The 22,768-nt window shown below is 39.0% G+C and overlaps 1 protein-coding gene across 3 annotated transcripts in view; it reads right to left on the minus strand.

The window, feature by feature from the left end:
* Nucleotides 1–726: 726 nt before the first annotated feature.
* The window catches only part of st6galnac5a (ST6 (alpha-N-acetyl-neuraminyl-2,3-beta-galactosyl-1,3)-N-acetylgalactosaminide alpha-2,6-sialyltransferase 5a), a 76,335-nt gene continuing 54,293 nt past the window's right edge, over nt 727–22,768 (minus strand). The window contains exons 4-6 of one of the 3 annotated variants that reach the window (XR_013969153.1): nt 11,201–11,308; nt 10,036–10,169; nt 952–1,087 (exon numbers count right to left, since the gene is read on the minus strand). Coding sequence is in view for 2 of the 3 variants with exons in the window: in XM_080861468.1 (XP_080717594.1) it covers nt 838–1,087; nt 11,201–11,308 (358 nt within the window). In the remaining variant the exon portion in view is untranslated. Of the gene's footprint in view, nt 1,088–10,035; nt 10,170–11,200; nt 11,309–22,768 lie in introns of all 3 variants that reach the window. The other 2 variants (XM_080861468.1, XM_080861469.1) reach the window with 2 other exon arrangements.

Consider the following 22,768-nt stretch of genomic DNA (forward strand, 5'->3'; position numbering starts at 1 on the left):
CCTTATGATACATACATCTGGCACCAGAGGAGGTGCACACACACACATACGCACAGGATAAAACCTACCAGTACACGCTTGTCATTCAGCCAGACTGTGCGACATCGGGACATTTGAGTTAGGGTGAGCTCATAATGCACACATCTGAAAGGCAGCCTAAATGAGTCAGGGAAGTGATTTATAAAAACGCTTTGAAGGTGTCTGAGCCTTTGTTGTGTGACATGGGAGGTCTAACAAATCTCATTCAACTTGACCTCCCCAATCTTTGAAAAATGCAGAGCAATATCACACCTGAACAGTGACTGTTCGCACTTTCAAATAGCCAAATTTAACTCGAGCTACACCATTATTTGTATTCACCTTGCACTGCCTCCAGTAGCAAGATTTCAAAACATTCTAATGGTATTTTTCTTTCCACGAATCCTTCAGCGAATCCTGCACAGATCCACGATTCAACAGTGACTTTGTTGATAGACCAGACTCAAGTTTATATCCCCTGTGATCCCTCTAGTAAAGATATGCATACACACACACATATACACGACGAGCTAGAGAGTCCACAGTAAGACATTGCAAGCATGCATCATGAGCAGAGTGTGTAATGATGTTGCCTTCTTGTATTACCTCACTTTACAAGGCTTTCAGTGAGGATTGTTCAAGTTTGAATTGGTTCACCACAGTAAACAAAACACTGCTGGAGCTGCATCTGTTTTCATCTGTAATGACTAATTTTCCTTCATGTTTTATTCGTTGTTTCAAGGGTGCCGCACCCCCTGAATGCAAATCTTTACAGTCCTTACACAAATTTCTAAAGCATTTTCTTTAACCCCACAAAAGTCACGTCTTCAGCGGAGCTGCAGTGACTGTCCCCTCAAGCGTCCGGTTGGCTGGGAGAGGCGGGGGGCTCCAGTCCGGCTGGTAGAAATGGATGTCAAATGTCCGTGCCCAGTTGGCGAAGACGCGCTTCTCTGTTATAAAGCGGTGGTGACTGCCCCGTCGCCCACGCTCATGAGAAATGTACATAGCGCACTCATCTGGGCCACGTGGCTCATAGTAGTGATAGGGGACAGAGTGGTTCTGAGGCTCCCTGCAGTGATGGAAAGAGAGAGGGAGAGGGAAGAGACTGTTGACATTTAAAACCACTTTAATGAGTCACAGAGGTTCATGTGACACCAGAATGCATTTTTCATTTCAAGGTGAGGGAGAGAGACTGATCTGCATTCATTTGTTTGAGGTTTGCACGGCCCACACAGCTAAATGTAACTAGTTTTTATGACTTTTTAAATGCCATCTGCTGCTGAAGAGTGAGCGGAAAAGCCAAGCAAAGAAAAAAAGCTAAAAGCAGCAGCTTTGTTTGAACATGAATAATAAGTCTCTTGTGCTTGGTTTAAGTTCATGGCACTTCATATATCAACATTTCATTCAAATCCAACTGAGTTCAGTTTTATTTATCATTCAACAGACATTGCAGGGCACCTGGGATTACTTTGTAAAGTAAAGACATTGCAGTTGTATAGACAGAAACCCGGCAAGGATCCAGTTGGCGACAGTGGGGGAGTGAGCTCCCATTTAATAGGCAGAACAAAGTGATGGGAGGGCAGCTGTTTCGCTCATCACTTGAGATTAGTGTAAAGAGAGAAAAGACGTACAATGAGATTCACTACAATAAATGCGCTTTAAAGTGCTTTAAAAGATTGAAGTGAAAAATATAGAAGCGTGACTGAAAAAAATACGCTTTTTGCCACAATTTAGCAGAGATAAGTTATTTTCTCAGTTTTGAATTACAAGTGTAAATTTTGAGATAACAATCCAACATTTTGACTTGTGGATGGACGGGGTTGACTTCAGTGTACAGTGGCCCGGAGCAAAAATGCTGTAAAAGCACTCAAAACACTACAGAAGTTGAACAAAACACTGTCTAAATAAAAAAAAAAAAACCCTACAGAAAACACAACAGCAGTGTTTCTGGGGACACAATAACATGACAGAACACCCAGTGAAGTGACAGACTGCGCTGAGACACAGTTAAAAGCAGCAGAGTATTTGTTGTAAATGTAAATTCTAATACCTTAAATACATGTTTGCTATTAGCTGTTTACTGTTAGCTTGTCACTTCTGCAACTGTTGCATCCAATCATCGTCTCCCCCAAAAACACTTCTGTTGTGTTTTGTGTGCTTTTGCAGCACTTTTGTATTTGCTGGTGTTTTCTTACATTGCAGGTTGTTTCACTGGTTGCAAAAAAGAAGTTTCATGGTACATAAGGCTGATCACAGCCTGCACAAAGTAACACCTACTGGCGCTTGCAATATAAATTACTACGTGATTTAGTAGGTAATTCTTTTCCCCACCTGCACTGTTACAAACAATCTTAGGTGTCTTCAACTTGCCAAAATCCCACACTGTCCTGGTTGTGGCCAAAATGATTCTACTATAGAACCAGGTAGAAATAAATGTTACAGTGTTAGAATATTACAAGGTTACACTTTCCCCTCCACTCTTTACACAAACTTTAGCATAGAATGTCTTTGATTTCTCAGACAGATTAACCTCTTCCTTCAATTGATTTTTGTTTAAGCTGTCATAGCACAAGAAGGTCTGAAGGTCATAGGACCAGTCTGTCTCAAAGCTGGCAAAGAGAGGCAGACAAACATTCATGCTCATATTCACACCAATTTAGAAAGAATATAGAATTGCTAACTTAACTTGCGCATCTTTGGACTGTGGGAGGAGCTGGAGCATCTAGAAAGAACATCTATGTCTTTCTTTTTTAAAAGTAGAAGTACACAACACCATACATGCCCAAAATATGTTGAAACTTGCATGTTCTGTTTCTTAGTAAACAGCATTACAGCCTTCTGGTTTGAGGCTTTGCACAACATTGTAGACCCCGAATGCTCTGAAGTGTCGGATGTACTTGAGGTCAGGGCGAATTCTTTCTTTAACAGGCTAGTAAAATATTTCTTTATACACAAGGGCATTGTAAGCTTGAACAAAGAGTGAGCCAAACAAACTGCTCTCACAAAGCTGACAACATATTATTGTGTTATAACAGTGTAGCAAATACTCTGCACCGTATTCTGTTTCTAAAATTGGAAAACCCAGCCTTAATGGTGTTAATGATTTTTCAACTTAATTTTCCTTTGCAGATTAACTGCACAGATTTTCATTTAAATTAAATTAGATGGTGAAGAAAGTAGATGTTAGGGAAAATATTCTAAAACACTTCTTCAGTAAAGACTCAGAGAAGAGAAACACACAGAACTTCTTGCTAGCAAGGGCAGCCTCCAGACTGAGACTCGCACTAAGAAACTGCCCCAATCTTTATTTATACTTCAGTAGGTGTGTGTGTGTGTGTGTGTGTGTGTGTCCTGCTGATCAAAGGGTCATGAGAGCACAAAAGGTACATCCTTGGTCAGGAAAGGGGGTAGTCTCCCCCACCCTAGATAACATGGTGAGGAAGTCCAGCAGTTCATCTATATGTAAAGAAGCACTTAAACTAAAACAGACATAGCTACGTTAATCCTGCCGTAAAACAATAAAACAAGGTATGAGCTCTCATGCTCCCAGACGTGGGGGTGCATTCCTGGGATGCACCCCAAGCCTGCAGCCTGTTAGAGATCACACACAATTAATTATATGCCTCTAAGTATACATGGTTGAATATTTTCTAATACAAATAACTACATGCAGTATTCTACCATATGCAAACTTATATCACTAAAAGATTATACTGACTACTAAATACAATTTTCCATTGACAGTAGACTTCCTGTTTGTGTATTTCAAACAATTTTCATTTCTGAATTTTGCCCAGTGTTAAATCACTTCTTCACACACATCTGTCATAATAGCTGAGATTCTGCTGAAATATTAATGAGGCATTTTAGCATTTTCACCTACGCCAGTCATCACGTCCATAGAGCAATTTATCTTCATATATTAATCATTATGCCATTAGATTTTTTCCACATCTGCCCATTTTTCTATTCAGTGTGAGCTCAAATCAAATTTGAGTCTTGGACTTGTATGCATTTCTGACCGTGATACATTTTAAATGTGAGTTTGTAAGATATTGCAACTGCTGAGCAAATGATAGCGCTGGTTTACATCACTCGAAATGCTTTAATAGCATGAAAAGACAAGGGTGCTGGCTTTGTTAGTTCTGTTTCAGTTAAAAAACTGCAACAGTAAAATGAAAATTTTCAACTGTATTATATAATTTTTTTGTAAGATCAGGAAAATAATTAGTTCTGAACCCCTTCTGCTTTTATAATCTCAGTGGCAGATGTATCCTTTTAATTTTTTTTGTTTCCAGTTGTCTTGCACAACACTGAAACTTTTGTGTAACAGAAGTTGTTCAGCGTTGTCATGAACAACATTGTCATGAAAGCCTAACAGGGAGGGTTTCATATTGTTCCCCAGCTTCTCTGCACACGCTGGGAGTGCAATAAAAACTGTGAGTTCTAAAAACACCTTAAAATGTGGGGAAATGTACTTCACCACTATGATCAATCATTTATTTAAAAAAAAAAAAAAAAAAAAAATACTTTTAGAAATCTGGCCACTGTGTAAAAATCACAAGCCCCAAAATTGACTTACATTTTTTTTAAGAATCAATTTGTTTTTAGAAAGAAGTGTTCCTTTGGGGAAAAAAAAGGAAAGGTGGGCATTTTAAAAGCAGTCCATAAACAGCATGTAGCAGCAATTTAACAAAGTAAAAAAAAATTCCCCTGCATCTTACGACTGAAAAAAGTTATATAACAGAAAAGGCAGCACTGAAGGAATAGTAAGGAATATTTTAATATTACAATTCATGCATTATTTATATTTGTTAGTTATTTATTAATGCTTTAGCGTTATATATTTATACACACACTTGAATGTCAATAAAGTGAATCTCACATGGCATTTGAGGTACACTTTTAAATTCTCAGTAGCATCGCATTCAGTAAAAATCGACTGACTGCAGTCATGATGTAAACTAAGAGACACGCTAAATATTGGCTTAGGCCAATGATTGCTCAAAGAAATGAAACAGCAGCACACCCTCGTCGTTATTGTCTATATTGAATTTGTGCTAAAACCCAAAATAAAAAAATATTCTTTAAGCAATCACAGCCAAGGACAAAGATATACAGAACATTTTACAGTTTGTTCTTTTTTATTGAGAAATCTAATAAGATTTGTTCCCTGTTCAATAAAATCCCCCAATTAAAGCACAGGCTGAGACCAATGAGACGTGAGCTATAATTCAAACCATTAAACTCTGCTAACAAGGCTGGTTAATTTGGTTGCCAGAATCAAGAGGGATTCACAAACTGCTGCATAACCCATACAGGGAGTGCAGAATTATTAGGCAAGTTGTATTTTTGAGGAATAATTTTATTATTGAACAACAACCATGTTCTCAATGAACCCAAAAAACTCATTAATATCAAAGCTGAATGTTTCTGGAAGTAGTTTTTAGTTTGTTTTTAGTTTTAGCTATTTTAGGGGGATATCTGTGTGTGCAGGTGACTATTACTGTGCATAATTATTAGGCAACTTAACAAAAAACAAATATATACCCATTTCAATTATTTATTTTTACCAGTGAAACCAATATAACATCTCCACATTCACAAATATACATTTCTGACATTCAAAAACAAAACAAAAACAAATCAGCGACCAATATAGCCACCTTTCTTTGCAAGGACACTCAAAAGCCTGCCATCCATGGATTCTGTCAGTGTTTTGATCTGTTCACCATCAACATTGCGTGCAGCAGCAACCACAGCCTCCCAGACACTGTTCAGAGAGGTGTACTGTTTTCCCTCCTTGTAAATCTCACATTTGATGATGGACCACAGGTTCTCAATGGGGTTCAGATCAGGTGAACAAGGTGGCCATGTCATTAGTTTTTCTTCTTTTATACCCTTTCTTGCCAGCCACGCTATGGAGTACTTGGACGCGTGTGATGGAGCATTGTCCTGCATGAAAATCATGTTTTTCTTGAAGGATGCAGACTTCTTCCTGTACCACTGCTTGAAGAAGGTGTCTTCCAGAAACTGGCAGTAGGACTGGGAGTTGAGCTTGACTCCATCCTCAACCCGAAAAGGCCCCACAAGCTCATCTTTGATGATACCAGCCCAAACCAGTACTCCACCTCCACCTTGCTGGCGTCTGAGTCGGACTGGAGCTCTCTGCCCTTTACCAATCCAGCCACGGGCCCATCCATCTGGCCCATCAAGACTCACTCTCATTTCATCAGTCCATAAAACCTTAGAAAAACCAGTCTTGAGATATTTCTTGGCCCAGTCTTGACGTTTCAGCTTGTGTGTCTTGTTCAGTGGTGGTCGTCTTTCAGCCTTTCTTACCTTGGCCATGTCTCTGAGTATTGCACACCTTGTGCTTTTGGGCACTCCAGTGATGTTGCAGCTCTGAAATATGGCCAAACTGGTGGCAAGTGGCATCTTGGCAGCTGCACGCTTGACTTTTCTCAGTTCATGGGCAGTTATTTTGCGCCTCGGTTTTTCCACACGCTTCTTGCGACCCTGTTGACTATTTTGAATGAAACGCTTGATTGTTCGATGATCACGCTTCAGAAGCTTTGCAATTTTGAGACTGCTGCATCCCTCTGCAAGATATCTCACTATTTTTGACTTTTCTGAGCCTGTCAAGTCCTTCTTTTGACCCACCATGCCAAAGGAAAGGACGTTGCCTAATAATTATGCACACCTGATATAGGGTGTTGATGTCATTAGACCACACCCCTTCTCATTACAGAGATGCACATCACCTAATATGCTTAATTGGTAGTAGGCTTTCGAGCCTATACAGCTTGGAGTAAGACAACATGCATGAAGAGGATGATGTGGACAAAATACTCATTTGCCTAATAATTCTGCACTCCCTGTAGTTCATTTCTCCTATAGAGGACCATCAGGATGAGAGCGCTTCTCTGAAAGTTCCCTGTACTGTGAATCTACAGTATTGATGCATTGATACACTTTTTTTAACATCTAATTTGGCTTGCATCTGTTGCATTTGCTAGAATTAATTTACTTCTTTCTATTAATGAATGAATTATTTAATAATTTTGCTGCAACGAAGAAAAATCTCAAAGTTGGAATAATTTATATGCTTCTTTACTATTTTAATTGCATAATTAGCCCTTAATAGGCTAATTAAATTAATTAATTAAAAATGCAATTACACAAAGTTTAACCTTTTTACATCCTTTCATCTTATGAAAAGTCAACACATCATAGAACAATGCTGTAATGTTCCTTATCACAGCGGTCCCCAACACCCGGGCCTCGGACCGGTACTGGTCCGTGAGTCGTTTGGTACCGGGCGCGAGAGTTGAGGCTCAGGTGTGAAATGTATGGCTTTCAGGGTTTTCAGCGTTATTTTGTTATCGTTTTTATCGTTAACTCGGTTTTCCTGGGTCTTTTCACGTGGACTCGAGTCACATGACTTGGACTCGAGTCAGACTCGAGTCATTACTTTTATGACTTTAGACTTGACTTGAAAAAATGTTCTAAGACTTGTGACTTGACTTGGACTTTTACACCAATGACTTGGGACTTGAATTGGACTTGAACCGGTTTACTTGAAAAGACTTGATATTTCACCCCAAATATAAAATTTAACATGCATATTATATAGAGATTGAAAATGTGACGTCATTCAGGGGTAAAACCGCAAAGGATTCTGGGAACTCGTGGCAAGAGGTACTAGCGCACGCAGGCTTTCAATTGAAATCAGTCACACAGCGATAAAAAGAAACACAAAAATGTCAAGAAGCTGTTGTATTATTAACTGCAATAGCCGGTCGCATGACAGCCACGGGAAGCCGACGGGTAAAGAGATCGGTTGTTATCGGATTACGTCGTTGAAGAGAAATTGTTCGAGCCATGTTTCCGAAGTAACAAAGAGGCGACGGGTGTCCTGGATTGCAGCCATTCAAAGATCAAATATAACGTCCCAGAACACTACAGCTCACAGGTTAGTCTGCTCCAAGCATTTCCACAAAGGTCAGAGTTTTGTAGTAGTTAATACGTCATTTTCATAACATAATTAGTGATATAGGTTACAAGCAAGTCTGGCGCTGAACAGAAATGGTCGCGCTATGCTCCTTTGTTTATTGTGCATAAATAGTGAATTGTCCTGACACAATATTGCGTTTCTCCTCTGTTATTATGGTACATTGACAAAAACATATACTTTTATTCACAGGATAAAACAGTTGTTTTGTATCACTAATTGCCCAGTGCGATTACAGCATACAATATTATTGTCACTGCTACATTTCTGTAACGCGTACCAGAAATTATTTCCACTACTAATTAATTACCCTTGAGCTCAAAGGTCCTATTAATAAACGGTTAACGAATGTGTATTTATGACGACAATTTGTGAGACTGGTAAACTTATGATACGTACGATGGTCTTTCGTTCTACACGGTGCATTTCAAGGTCCTGCACCCATCCGTCGGTAAACTGCACCTGGGCTTGTTGCAGTGACCTGAAGTTACTAAACTTTCATGAGTGTATGCACTCACTCCAACAACCGTATGATTATAAATATGAATATAAATATGCTACAATGAGATAGCTGACTTCATCTAACTAGCAAATGTTTTCCAGGCTACGTTGGTGATACAGTTTTTTTTTAATGTGTATGATATTTTTGTCATGCGATTTTAAAGCCGGTCCTACAACCACATCCAAGAATAACATGCAGCTTATCTCAGAACTGTCGGTGAAAATTATCCTTGGAGCTAAGTTTAATTGAGCTGCATTTTAAAGAGGTGCAATTTCACAATTTGTGTATATTTTCTAAGTTCACTATTTTGTCATGTGTTGAGAAAAACACAGATTTAAAAATTACATGGTCTAATATTTACATTTAGCATAACTGCAACATTCTTTTTTCGTTTTTTTTTTTTAAAGACTCGAAAGGACTTGAAATTCAAAATTTCAGACTTGTGACTTTACTCGGACTTTTACACCAGTGACTTGAGACTCGACTCTGACTTGCCTGACATTACTTGAGACTTGACTTGAGGATAAAGACTTGAGACTTACTTGAGACTTGCAAAACAATGACTTGGTCCCACCTCTGCTTATCAACAATAACAAACAATGTTGTTAAACACTGTTTAAAAGAGTCCCCGATTTTCTTTAATTGGAACTTTCAAGAAGAGCGATTTAAAAACATAAAGTCTGAATCTTATCTGCTTCAGGCTAAAATTTTATTCTAAACTACTGCACTGAATCGAGATTGCTGTCTGACAGCAGAAACAGTCAGATGCTGCATTTTAGTGACACCGGCACTATCTGCCACTTTGCTAGGTTAACCTCTTTAGCTGCTTATTAACACAAATATCTACAAAGCAAATCACATGGCAGAAACTCAATGAAATTAGGCATGTAGACATGGTCAAGAGGAGAATGCAAAGACTGCTTTGAGCTGATAGTAAGGGAGCAGTAACTGAACTCCTTACAACCAAAGTATGCAGAAGAGCATCTCTGAATGCACCACACATCAAACCTTGAAGCCGATGGGCTACAGCAGCGAAAGCCCACAGTGGGTGCCAATCCTGCCTGCTGATAAGAATAACCCGAGGCTACAGCTCATATGAGCTCACCAAAACTGAATGACAGAAGACTGAAAAAATGTTGCCTCGATTTCTTGATTTTTGGATGGTAGGGTCAAATGTGGCATAAACAACATGAAAGAACAGACACATCCTGCCTTGTACTCTCAGTGATGGTGATGGTGAGGTGGTGTAATGTTATGGTGGATCTTTTCTCTCCATAGTTTGTGCCTCTTGGTACCAAGTGAGCATTGTTTAAATGGCACGGGCTACGTGAGTATTGTTGGGATAGTCATCCCGTTATGACCACGGTGTTACCATGGCTGCTTCCAGCAGGATATTTGAGTTTGAGCTGAAATCAACTCAGACTGGTTTCTTTAAAATGGCAGTGAGTTCACTGCACTCAAATGGCATCTATAGTCACTAAATCTCACTCCAATAGAGCACCTGTGGGATGTAGTGGATGTGGGAGATTCTCATCATGGATATACGGCTGACAAATCTGCTGATGCTGTGTGATGCTGTCATGTCAATATCTCAGAGGAACCGTGTTGAGTCTATGCCCAAAGAAAAAGCCAGTTCTGAAGAAAGAAAAGCAAGTGTTTAGTCAGTATATACTGAAAGTACACGGTCCTCATAAGATGGCAATATATAGTTCTGCTTGTCAACAAAATGACTTCTTATCATCTAATCAGCATTATAGTACATGCATTAACCTGACCTAACAAAAAGCATCTCTCAAACAGAAATCACTCTGGTAAAATATGCCTGCCTTCAGGATACACATGAGGCATTATCCCTCATGCACGCATGTTCCAGTTCATCGCTGGGTGCTCTTGTATTTGCATACTGAATAATACAGAACATGTGGAGGACAAAAACATTCGGATTTTAAATGCAATAAAGCAATGCAGCTTTTCAGTTGTCTGTATTCAGAGTTCACGACCAATGTGTGCTTTCCCAGCCTCGGGACCAGATAATCCATTGTGTGTCGGTCAATTATTGGATATTTTTATTGATGCCACACTGCAGCGAATGAAAAAGTAAAAAGCTTGTTGTGGGGATATTGAATGGTGCAGAAAACAAACCAAATGTATCAGCACAAAAAGGTAGACAAAGCCAGAAAAAGCAAAGGGAGGCATGACTCAAGCTTTAATGCAATAGCAGGGAATTTGACCAGGCACTTTGTATTAGTGAAAATCCTTTCACTGTCGTTTTTCCCCCATCTGAAATTGTACATTGTATTTGGATGATTAGTATAAATCTAACACCTCTGTTAACAGGCACTGGCTCTATAATAATGTTTCTGAAACAGAAGAAAACCCAGGACTCTGTCTTTTCTTTCAACATTATGAATACTTGTCAGTTTACTGAATTATTATGTACTAATACACAAGCAATTTAAGTATTCCAAAACCCTCTCCAGCCACACTGAAATTTCATTTTCAGCTGTCTTAATATATTTAGTTTTTAATCTTTCTTATCAGGCCAGCTGCTATGAATTCATATTTGAAGTTACTGCATTTATGGCTCTCCTTTAAAAAAAATCTCAATGATGGTGCTTGCTGGTGGAGCTGGTGATGATCTTTGACTTTCAGCTCCACTGTCTCACCTGCAGAAGTCAGGCGCCACCATGCCATAGACATTGATCCTATCACACAGCTCCAGGGCGATGGTCATAGTGAACCAGCCGGTGCTCAGCCAGGTCTTCGATATTTTCCTGCAGAGGAAAGGAGGAGGATGTAGGGGGTGAAAGAAGATAGTTAGATGGATTTAATGCATGGGAGACCACAAGGATGAAAACTGAAAAACTTGGATAGATCATTAGAAAATCTCACATTGGCGTATTAGGGCAGAATAAAGATCTCTCTAAATCCTGAGGTCGATATTCCTGGCTGCAAGATCATTCAAGTTCCCCCACAGCTTCATTAAAATACAAATCCATCTTATGCATCGACTGGTACAAATGAACCCTGTCAAATAATCAAATCCTTAATCAGAAAAGAGCCTTGCTCTGCATGAAGTGTCGATAGTTGGATGACATACCTTCAGCATGCAGAACGATCTGCCTGCTTTCAGGAAGAAAAGAGCTGGCCGCTAATCAGACATGATGTTATGAAAAAAACTAAATGAAATATTAACATTGTACTTAAAAAAATCTAAATGTGCTCCAACATGTACTCCATCACAGGACTGGAAAAAAAAATGCTGCCTTACTATCATACTTTTTAAAATAATTCCTTGTTGGTTTTGTGTAGATTTGATGGTCTCCAGTGTACTGAAACTCGCAACACTTCTAGAGGTCAATGAAAACCTTTAAGTTACACCTGAAGATGAAATGAAAATAAGCTTAATAATTTTGGTTCAATTTTCAAATGAAGTTTACAATATCGCTGCACTGACATGTTTATAGAGCAGTGCTTTTCATTTAGATTCTAGTATAAAAGCACAGCAGATCTTTGGAAATGACCTTTGGATGCTGATTAAATAAATTCATTCAAACAAAAATATCCCAACAGAGCATGAAGCCCAGCTACTTTGGTGAACCTTCGACCTTTGCCCTTGTACACTGCAACTATGAAAAATATTCAAAAGTAACAAAATTCCCATCGACCTCAGCTGTAGCTGAACAAACCTCATTTAGGAAAAACAAACACAACCCCAGCTATTTGTTTGCTGTTGTGTGGCATGAATCATTTACCTTCTTGCAAATTGTTCTTGGCTCTTTTTATTTTTGATTAATAATGAAACTAAAAATCTGTTTAGCTGCGGTATGAAGCATGTGTTTTTCAGCTTCTGAAGGATTTCAACACAGGAAAAGGCCTGAGAATGACCCTGCTAACCTAAAGGCAAAGTACCAAAGCGGTCTTGGGAGGAAAACTGTACCCAAGTTTCACTGTGACCAAGTGCTTCCTCACAGCGTTACCAGCATGGTCTCATTTTCACAGTATAGTAGCAACAAAACCTCACAATGATACTGATCTCCAGCTCGCTGGCCTGCAGCCACAGCTGTAATCCCTTCCAACTAAAATTCATGCAGATGAGTTGAGCTGCGGTGGTCCAAAAACATTTTGCAAAAATCAGAATTCATCAAATCAACTTATGAAAATTTATTAGAAAATGCATCATAGCTCCCTCGTACACACTGTGAAGTGATTCAAATATGAGCTGATGTAGCAGGTTTGTGCTACAGCACAATTGAATCCTTAAGCTGAATTAGACTCAAATGTGGTTCTCATCGAGCTTCCCCTGCTGAACAGCTGAACTATCCTAATGGGAACTGTTATTGGTAACCAGTGGATGCATTAATCTCTCAGTGTTTGATGCACTTTTAGATGGCTTTTGGTAAATAAACACTGCAACTTTTACTGAAGCTTTATGAGAAAAAAATAAATGGAGCACAGTGAATGAGGCAAAATGTGGTCTAACTAATGCATTAAATGCTTTTCCTCTTTCATAATTCAAAGTTCAACACAACTACAAAGGGCAGGCATAAGAGGAAACTATAAAGACACGCAACCTCTAATGTATGCATAATTTTGGCAGATGAAACAAAGCTAAGAAAACCTTATGGTGAAAATGAGTCAGCTGAGGATACACCGACTTTGTCTGATGTTCTTAGGCAATTTGTTTCGCATAATGTCACCATTAATTTTAGATTTCAAAACAAGTTTAGCCTGCATATTGCATTTATACAATGCTCTGGTGATAAAAACAGCAATTCCAGCTCTGGTGGAGTCACGTGTACTCAATGCAAGTAGGGAGATGATGGGATAAAAAGTGAATTGTTTTGACAGTAAATGCTAATGTCAACATATTGCTGACCGCAGGTGTGTTTTTTGCTATGATAACCAACTTGGTTTAGCCTGCTAATAATTTAGTAATTAACACCAATTAAAAAGTAAAGCCACAGATGGATTAGTGAACATGCCAACAAGGCTGGCCTTTACCCGCCATGACATCACTACAAGGAGATGCAGAACGCAAAAGTACAAAGCAAAGCAAGGAAACTACTCCATAAGATTACATAAAAATATGTAAAACAAAGAAAGTTTGTTTCCAGTCAGTATAACTGAAGTCCTACTCAGAGATGATGGGTTCCCAGGCTTTCTGCTTCAGTTTCTGAGTGTGCTTATATAAAAGAGGCAGTCTCGTCATGCGACTCTTCTTCTGCAGAAAATGGGCCAACAAAGTGCCACCTACTCCAGTTTGAGACATTGCAAGAGGTCTTATAAAGAATATAAAAATATATATAAAATGTGAACGACATACTGGCGCTGCAAATAAGGCAAGAGGGGAATACCGACATAAACATCTAATCTTGTGAATTCAGCGTTTCATTTATTTGTTTACCGCTTATTCTGAGCTCCAAGGTTTTCGTCTAATGTGACATCTGCACAGGTGTGAAACATCAAACATAACAGACTACTTGAGAAGCTCCATTCCATAATGAGGGATACACAGAAACCACTGTGCTGGTTTAATATTCCCAGTGATAAATAGCCTATAATTAGACTGATCAATTACCTGCAATATCTGCAAGTTGGCAGCAAATTTGCACCATGAATATCCATCCATCCATCCATCCATCCATTCGCTTCCGCTTATCCTTTTCAGGGTTGCGGGTGGTGCTGGAGCCTATCCCAGCTGTCACAGGGCAAGAGGCGGGGTACACCCTGGACAGGTCGCCAGTCTGTCGCAGGGCTAACACATAGAGACAGACAACCATTCACACTCACATTCACTCACGCATTCCCACCTATGGGCAATTTTGGATTAATCAATTAAACTATCCCCCACCATGAATATATTTACTTATATTTATTTATATATTTATATTTACACGTCAACTGCATCACCAACTCAATGCAGGCAAATACCCAGTCAAAGAAAGGAATCCATCTCCCACTCACTGCCTGCAGTCAGGAAAAGAATGAGTGAAAATGTGGCATTTACACACAATATTAAAGTGAAGCTCTGAACATAACCTGCTCCGGAGCCATTATGTGTTCAGCATAAGTTACCATAGTGATCCAGCCAGGTAAAAAGGGATGCACCGTTGTGACACTGAAAACTCTGGCCCATTAATCTCTCTTTATAGAACACCCCTCAGGCAGAGTCACAAAACCTAAAAAAACAGAAGCAAAATGACACAAAACATCTGCAAACATATAGTAAAAGCTCTAGGAGATGCATAACGATAAAACAACTTTGCTGTATGGTTTGTGGTCATTTACAGTATGTGTCTCTTTAAGTTTTTGATGTCTTACTCCACTGTAGGAGATTTGGGGGTCTTTTACTTGTGTAGCCACAGGGCTCTGTTTCTCATCTTGGCTCAGATTTTGTCCTAGTGACAGTTTGAATGCAGAGTTTCTACCATTTCATCACTTCTGAAAACTTTCCCTCAACATCACATGCATCAACTTCTCCGCAGTGCTTCAAAAAATCCCAATCATCAAAGTGACAATGACCGTGAATGTCAACCACATCTGGTGCGATTTAGTTATGCACACATTGCGATCATTATACTGAACCAACAGGATGCTACACGGTAAAGGTGTCAAAAAATTTTCTGCACTCGTTCCTTTGATTCTTTTCCAAGCACAGTTCATTATAGTTTTAAAATGATGCGGCGGAGGAAAAGTGAGCAGGTTCATATTCAAACTCTTGCTTGAGAGCACTTTGACAGCATGTGTTCCTTATCTCCCGACCGGCCTCATCACCCTGCTGCTTCTCAAAGCTTGTTACTCCTTCTTGTCTGTTCCCACACATATGCATCAGCATCCGCAGCATCCGAGGCTTTAACTTGGCAAGACAGAGAAACAAAGCCTGGGCCCTGATAAGAAAAGTCTTGACAAGAACAACCAGGCAGGCATCTCGAAACTCTGCTCGCCTGCTGTTGATGAGGTGACACATTTGGAGTGGAGGGTTTACCTGGCTGTTTGAAAAGGTGTTCAGACCTTCTCTCCCTTGTTTTCTCACAGATACAACAGTGCAGGGAGATGGGGTGGGGTGGGCTTGTGGGGTATATGTCAAGCAAAAATGCTGAAAGAAAGCCCTCTTTAACACCTAAACTTTGAGCATTTCTCTTTCTTAGGAAAGTGGCAGAGAAATGTCTTCCTGGGAAGGCAATAAGGGAGCGAGGAAATGTTATCAGTGTTTAAAGTGTATGAGAAGGCATTATAGACAGCACCCTAGAGCGTACCTAAAAAGTTAAACCCTGCTGTTTTGTCATGGCAAGGCTTTAAGTCTATGCTTTGATGCATTTTTAGACAAGCTGTGGTCCAGTGTCGGTCAGACTTTGATGTAAAAAGAAACATCTCGGAGAGCTAAGGAGTAGACTGCTGTGAAATTTAAGGGAAATCTCGCCGAGGTCCGCACTGAAATAATTAATAAATCATTCAGAGATCTTCACTGGTTTTTTTAATTTTCATGAAAGATTCTGAAAGACAAAATCAACAAGAATGAGTGTTTAAAAGAAGGGATCCACTTCAAAATATTGTTTCAGGAACACAACAAAGAGTTGAAGGTGTTTATTTGGCTTGATATCAATCACCTATGAGACAACAGTCATCACTTCATTTCAGTTTTATTCATCTAGTACCAGCTAACCAGTCATTTGAATGTGACATATTATAAGGTAGTTGCAGTGAGGTTTCTTACTGTTAAAAAGGGAGTTTTTCCTTCCCGCTATTTGCCAAGTGCTTACTCAAAGGGGGTCGCTTGATTAATGGGGTATTCTCTGTGTTTTTGTAGGGCCTTTACCTTAAAATATAACGCGACTTGAGGCGGTTGTTGTTGTGATTTGGTGCCATATAAATAACATTGAATTGAGCCAGGCTCAGGGACAGCAGTCATCTTCTTGGACCAGTTGCAAAGTGAGAGGCAGGAAAACAAAGAAGCTTGCTTTTTCACAAAGAGCCAGGTAGATTTGGATTGTTGTTTTTCCCTTAAAAAAATAAAAATCATTCTAAAAGCTACTTGTAAAATATTTTTCTTAGCTCTGTACAGACATTAAGATTTCACCAACGTCTGAAATATTTTGCCTTGCTACTTTTATCCTCCACAGTGGGAACTTTTGAAGATGCTCATTCGGTTAAATAAAAATAGCGGAGGACAAACATGCACTACAGCTACAGTAAATAGAGACTATAAACCCAGTCTTCGTTTGCTTTCTTCCTTCAAATCAAGCAAAAAAAAAAAAACAACCTCTTCAGGTACAGCCACTCCTTATTTCTCTGTGGTCCAATAAAGCTTTGTGTTTGCTGGAAAAACGCACCACAAAATGGATGTTGATTTAAAATGTGGTTGAACAATCCAGACCCACCAAATCAATCGGCCCACACTGGCCACAGTGTTATGAACAGTGACAACACCCTTTTGTGTGACTTGCTGCTTTATTAGAGTCTGTCCATGCAGCAGACAACGCTGTCGACCCAGTGATGCTATCGCAGAAGAAGCACAGGCTTCTCATTTTCTTTTAATTAAGACAGGACCCAGTTTGTCTGGAACATGCTGATTTGTTTTGATATGCAAACATGGCCACCGGGCTTTAATATAACAACAGCCCTGTCTCTCAAACACACACACACACACACACACACAGGCTTACATACACACAAGCTCTTCTTTTGCAAATTAGAAAACTTTGAGAGTTCAAAGCACAGCATTTTGACACCAACCAATCTGTGGTGGATGTGTGGAGGTCTTAGTCAGAAGGCATGCAGCTAATCTCACTTAAGAAGTCTTCCTCATTTCCTTGTTTATGAACATGCTGATGAATAATGTGGTGTGAAATGTCAAGCTCTTAGCTTCAATGACTGTCTTTTAAAAGGACTTGAGGCAAGCTGTGAGTGGGACGACACATTTATCCCTGTGAAGGAGAGCAGTGCTGCTTCTCATGTTTACATGGTTTGGGATTGCAAATCCAGAAAAGGTACACATGTAGCTATAAGTTTAATTGCACGTTGAGCTTTCTTTTTTGAGTCTTAAAATCACATTTCTATATTTCAACATAAGATTTTGCTTTCCATTGCATTTCATTCCTAACAAGAGAAATGACTGTTAAATCTCTTTGGGGTGGATGGAGTTGGGTTTTTTAGTTATATTTGTGCAATTGTGGTCAGAAGTTTATGATCATGAATGTCATGGTAATTTGGGGTTTTTAATGATTTCCTAGATTTTTTATAGATGCTTGAAACTTTGTTACACACTAACATTAGGTTTCTGGAATGGTCGTCCCAAAGCCTCGACCTCAACCTTTTTAAAAATTTGTGGACTGCACTTAAAAGCCAGGTTGGTGCCAGGAAATCGAGGAAATTTGAATGAACTTCACCAGTTATGCCAAGCAGAGCTGGTCAAATATCCAGCCCAAACTATGTTAGGAACTTGCACCTTGCAAAGATGATTTTTATAGCCACCAAAAAGCTTTTAAGGGACATTTAACCAAATATTAGTGTGAGTGTATGGATATATTTGAGCTGTACTTTTGAGTCTGTGTGGATCAGAGAAGATCCTAAATAAATTCAAACTTGTGCATCCAATTCGGATTTTTAAAGCCAATACAGATGGTTGCTGTTTATTTTTCAACCCTGGGAAAAGAAAAGTTTAAAAAAATAATTAAAAGCCCCAAATGACCACAATGACTGACCACTGACTGCTACTATACATATATAGCAGCTATACTGTCTTTGAGCCTATTATTGTTATTACTGTGTGAAGGTCACATACAGGTATGATTTGCTGTTGTAAGTTCAAGCTGAAACATCTGTGAAGCATCATTATTTCATAACACTCCTATAAAGAAAAAGTATAAAAATATCTGAGTTCATTTTGTGTGTGCACACGGTTATTTATACCTGACACTTTCATCCTGAGTGATTGCAGTGTTTAGGGTTGATTACTAATTTAAACTCCTTCACTTTTTCTAGTCGCCTCTGTATCTACTTGACTTCCACATCACGTTCTGTCTGATCACAGTTTCTCTTGTATTTCGCTCTTTTTTATATCCATGGAAATGGCAGCAATAATGTGGCCTGAATATGTTTTGTTTGCAGTCTGCTTCCACATATAATCTTTTCCTACTACTGTACATTCCCCTCATTATATGTATTTTCTAATGTTCATTCCCTACAAGCAGCAAACCTGAATCCTCGCTTCAGTTTGGTGTTGGACTGTAAATTGACTTCAAGTTCAGACTTTAGACTGCACTCTTCAATTCTGTGAGAGCAGAAGTCTTTAAACAACGAAAATCTATGTAGAAATAGTGGAAATCTCCACACCGCATGCATTGATATGAGGCACATCACTTTTCTTCCATCAGTTTGTGTTGTTTGTTTGACCAATTACACCTTTATCTTGGTCATAATAGCTTAAGCAGTCCTGTGACATTTCATGAGTCACAGCAAAGGTTTTGCCCACCTTCAACCTGAGCAAAAGTCTTATCATCCAAAATAAGTGGAAACGTGTGGGTGTCTGCATGGCCTTTAAAGGTTACTTGGTTTGTAAATGTGTCCTATTCTTTTCATTTAGCAGGGAGCTTTTTCACTGCTGGGCCTGTTGAATATTCTCAAATTTTAGATCAAAAGATCACAGGTTCTTTGTTTTGGGCTCTTATTTCTAAAAAGGCATACAAATCTCAGTTTAAGCACGCTCTAAAAATATCACTTTTAACTTGTAACTTATAAATCTCAAATCAACTTAAATTTTTTTCCACTCACTGTTTTGTAAGTTCAACTTAGAAGATCTGTACTGTTACCTTAAATATCAGTTGCACTGATATGGGCTGTCACTGTTGCTCTTTCTTGCTCATTCAAAATGTCAATATCACTATTCTTGTCCAGTGATCTGTCAGGGCTCTGAGCCAATCAGCCTCGAGCCCGTGATCTTTACAGATCTGTCAATCTGCCTTTCAAGCTGTCTGTCATGTATCCCTCCTCTTTCCATCTCATCTGGCTTGCTATCTGCTGCCTGCTCTGTCTACTCTGCAACACCATCAAGAGAGAACACCCAACTTCTTGGTAGATCAAATGGTGGCAATGAAGGACAACACATCTTTGGTTGGCAAACAAGGATAAAGACTTAATTTAGGATTATATCGTCGCTGTAGCAAATAGCCTTGTTGATTTCTATAGGCTTTATCTGGCAGAGAACCCTATGTGGTAACTGTGAAAGACATCAAAATTGTCCTCCCCAAACCTCTCTGTGGTTGTAGAAGTATATGGAGTTGTCCCAGCCAGTCAGCAAAAATCAGGTGATGTGACAGGTAGTGACATAAATGCATCTTAACAATCTGAAGTTGCCTGGAGCATTTCAAACTTCAGTGTTCTTCTGGAATTTGGGAAATTCTGTTTTTCACCCCATCTACTCTTACATCACTGACCATAACATCGAAAGTAACAGTGGTAAATTTGACATATGATGTTTATGTAGTATTTCTAGAAATTAGTGAAACTTTATGCCATGAAAAGTGGTGGGACCGTATCGTCACCTAAAACTGGCAAGTCGATTTTCAGACATACATCAGATGCATTTAATAATTTAATTTAATATATTGGTATTAATTTTACTGTGAGTCGTATTACTGCTAATTGATTTAGTAATTTGAAATCTGTGACTTACTTAGTTTTGATTTAATTACTTCTTGTTATATTTAAAATTTATATCTATAATTTATTTTAATTTTTTTAGAAGATCCTCACTATTACTGTTAAAATGCACTCTTTTCTTTTGCAGCTGCTGCTCTGCTCTTTTATGGAAAGACGGAGACTGTTGTTGTGTCAGCCCGTCAAATACCATGCTTTAGGATAGCACAACCTATACTTAGGTGTATACACACGCTCAATCAAGTCTATGAAATTTCACCAAGTGACATGAAGTGGTTGCCTAGACGACCGGACAGGACTGTACTTTTATATTTGTGTTACATTTGTGAGCATTTTCAGTCAATAAAAATGTTCCTTTGAGTTTATAAGTTTTTCTTACATCTTTAACATATACACTTTGTAGAAAATATTTTACTTTAAATAACCGAGGAACCATTGAGGGTAATTTCCATGACCTTGATTAGCAACATAGAATTTTTTTAAAAGTCACAAACATAACATAACCAATAATGTCTCCCAATAACACTCTAGGGGTCAACTTTTTTATTTCAAAGTATGTAACATTATGTAGAAGTGTGTAGAATTGTGTAGCCACACAATGTTAGGTCATTTCCACGGGAATAACACTGTGGACAGATCTGCAGGCTTCATCTGCCAATCACTGGCAGATTTCTTGCAGCAGACCCTTTTATTTTGTTTTGGGAACCAGCGTAATGTTGCAGTAGAAGAAGGGGAGTTGGCCAGAAGGACAGAACTACAAAGGTCACCGCAGACCGTGTTTACAACCCAAACTGAAACACCTCTACATAACCTGCAGAAAACGTATTACAAGTCAAAACGTTGCTTTAAGATAAGCTCAAAGTTAAGTTTTGCTTCTGCTTACTGTAAATCCTGCTTAAGATCAAAACTGATCAAAAGTCAGCTTTATAAATGAGTCCCTTTCAGCTGTTCTTCACAGCTATGTAATTTGTCCACTGCTCCAGCTGTCTCCTTGCTCTCTGATGCACAGCTGCCCTGCTGTGGCTTTTCTCTTTTCCTTTTTTTGACCAATGTTCATAAGCCATCAAAGCGCGCTTCAATACGACTGCCAAGGTTTGATGTAAGATGCACTGTTAAAGGGATTCAACCTAGATCTTTTTGATAGGTGACCTATCTCAAATCATCATATTTTACACTGCAGCTAGCTCCAGCAGAAACCACAGTTGGGCTGTTAACAATTACCACAAAGCATCATGGGAACAGAAAACACAGACAAGGGAGAAAAAAGTTATTTCAAAAACTAATTTGACTCTAATCACCAGTTAAGGCTCATTCTAGGAATTTACCAGAAAGGATGCAGAGGGACACCTGCTTCCCTTCTCTCTTCTGTATGTGTTATTAAAAACTGCAGGATGTGGCATCATCCTAAACCATATTAGTTCTCTTTACTGAAAAGGCATAACCCATAATTACAATTAAGCTTGCAGGGTTGCCGATTGCACGGTTGATTACCCAGAAGCTCTGCTTTTAATGCTGCGGCCACAGGCTCCCAGTTCTTAAATAACACGGGATTCATTTTCCAAATTAGATAAAATATTGCTTCATAAAGGTACGAGACATTTTGCATGCACAGAGCTTCTGTTAAATTTTTATCTCAAGCATTACAAAGATATACACTAATATATTAAGGCTTTATTTCTCTCTGCTTCCACGCTCCATGGAGCAGAAAGGACCTCGAATAATTCTCACTGATGTTAATGCCTGGTGCTAGAAAGGATGAGAAACTGTAAATACGAACAATAACAGAGAAAGCCTGCTCACTGTAAACATTTACCATGATTGTAGGCACAGATTCTGAAGGATTGATGTCTGAGCCATTCACCAAATCCTCTGCTTGGCGATTTCCCCCACGGCATCTATCTTAAGCTGAAGTCAGATTCAATCTCCGATGACACCCCAAACAAAGGCTCAGATAAAGCGACGGAGACACAAACAGTGTTTGTATGGGTGGGTTTTCATTAAGAGTTAATGGCCACAGGGCTGAGAACTCATCTCCGACTCATTAAAACGGAGTCCTTTAACACTGTTCATTTTGCAACTGAAACTCGGGGTAATTTTTAGGAGGCCATTAGGACACCACACAAAAGAAAGTGAAAGCTTGTTTTGTCACTTTCATTCCTTTCTTTACTACTTTAAAGTAGATCCCTCTGAGACCCATTCAAGTAGTTTTGTAAATAAATTACAATATCTGAGACTTCTTTATGCGAGAAACTTGCACGTTCATGTTTCCATGACATCCAGGTTTACTTGCTAAAGTCTGTTTTTCAAACACAACACGGATTATGAATGCAGAGGCATGCTTTGCAACCACCTACTCTTGTCCATTTAGTTTAAGGGTTTCCTGCAAGCATGGTACGTACTGTATTACTAAATGCATAGCCATGGTTTGACAGACATATACACTTTTACAACACAAAAGAAGCTGACTTTCATACGGTGCTGGAATAAAAGAGACTATTTGGGAGAAGGCATATGGTATAGTTACTATAGACTATGTGCTCTGAATTGGATCAGGCCAGATTTATGGTCCCACTTTT

Source organism: Rhamphochromis sp. 'chilingali', assembly GCF_963969265.1.
Source record: "Rhamphochromis sp. 'chilingali' genome assembly, chromosome: 16".
NCBI classification, from domain to species: Eukaryota; Metazoa; Chordata; class Actinopteri; order Cichliformes; family Cichlidae; genus Rhamphochromis; species Rhamphochromis sp. 'chilingali'.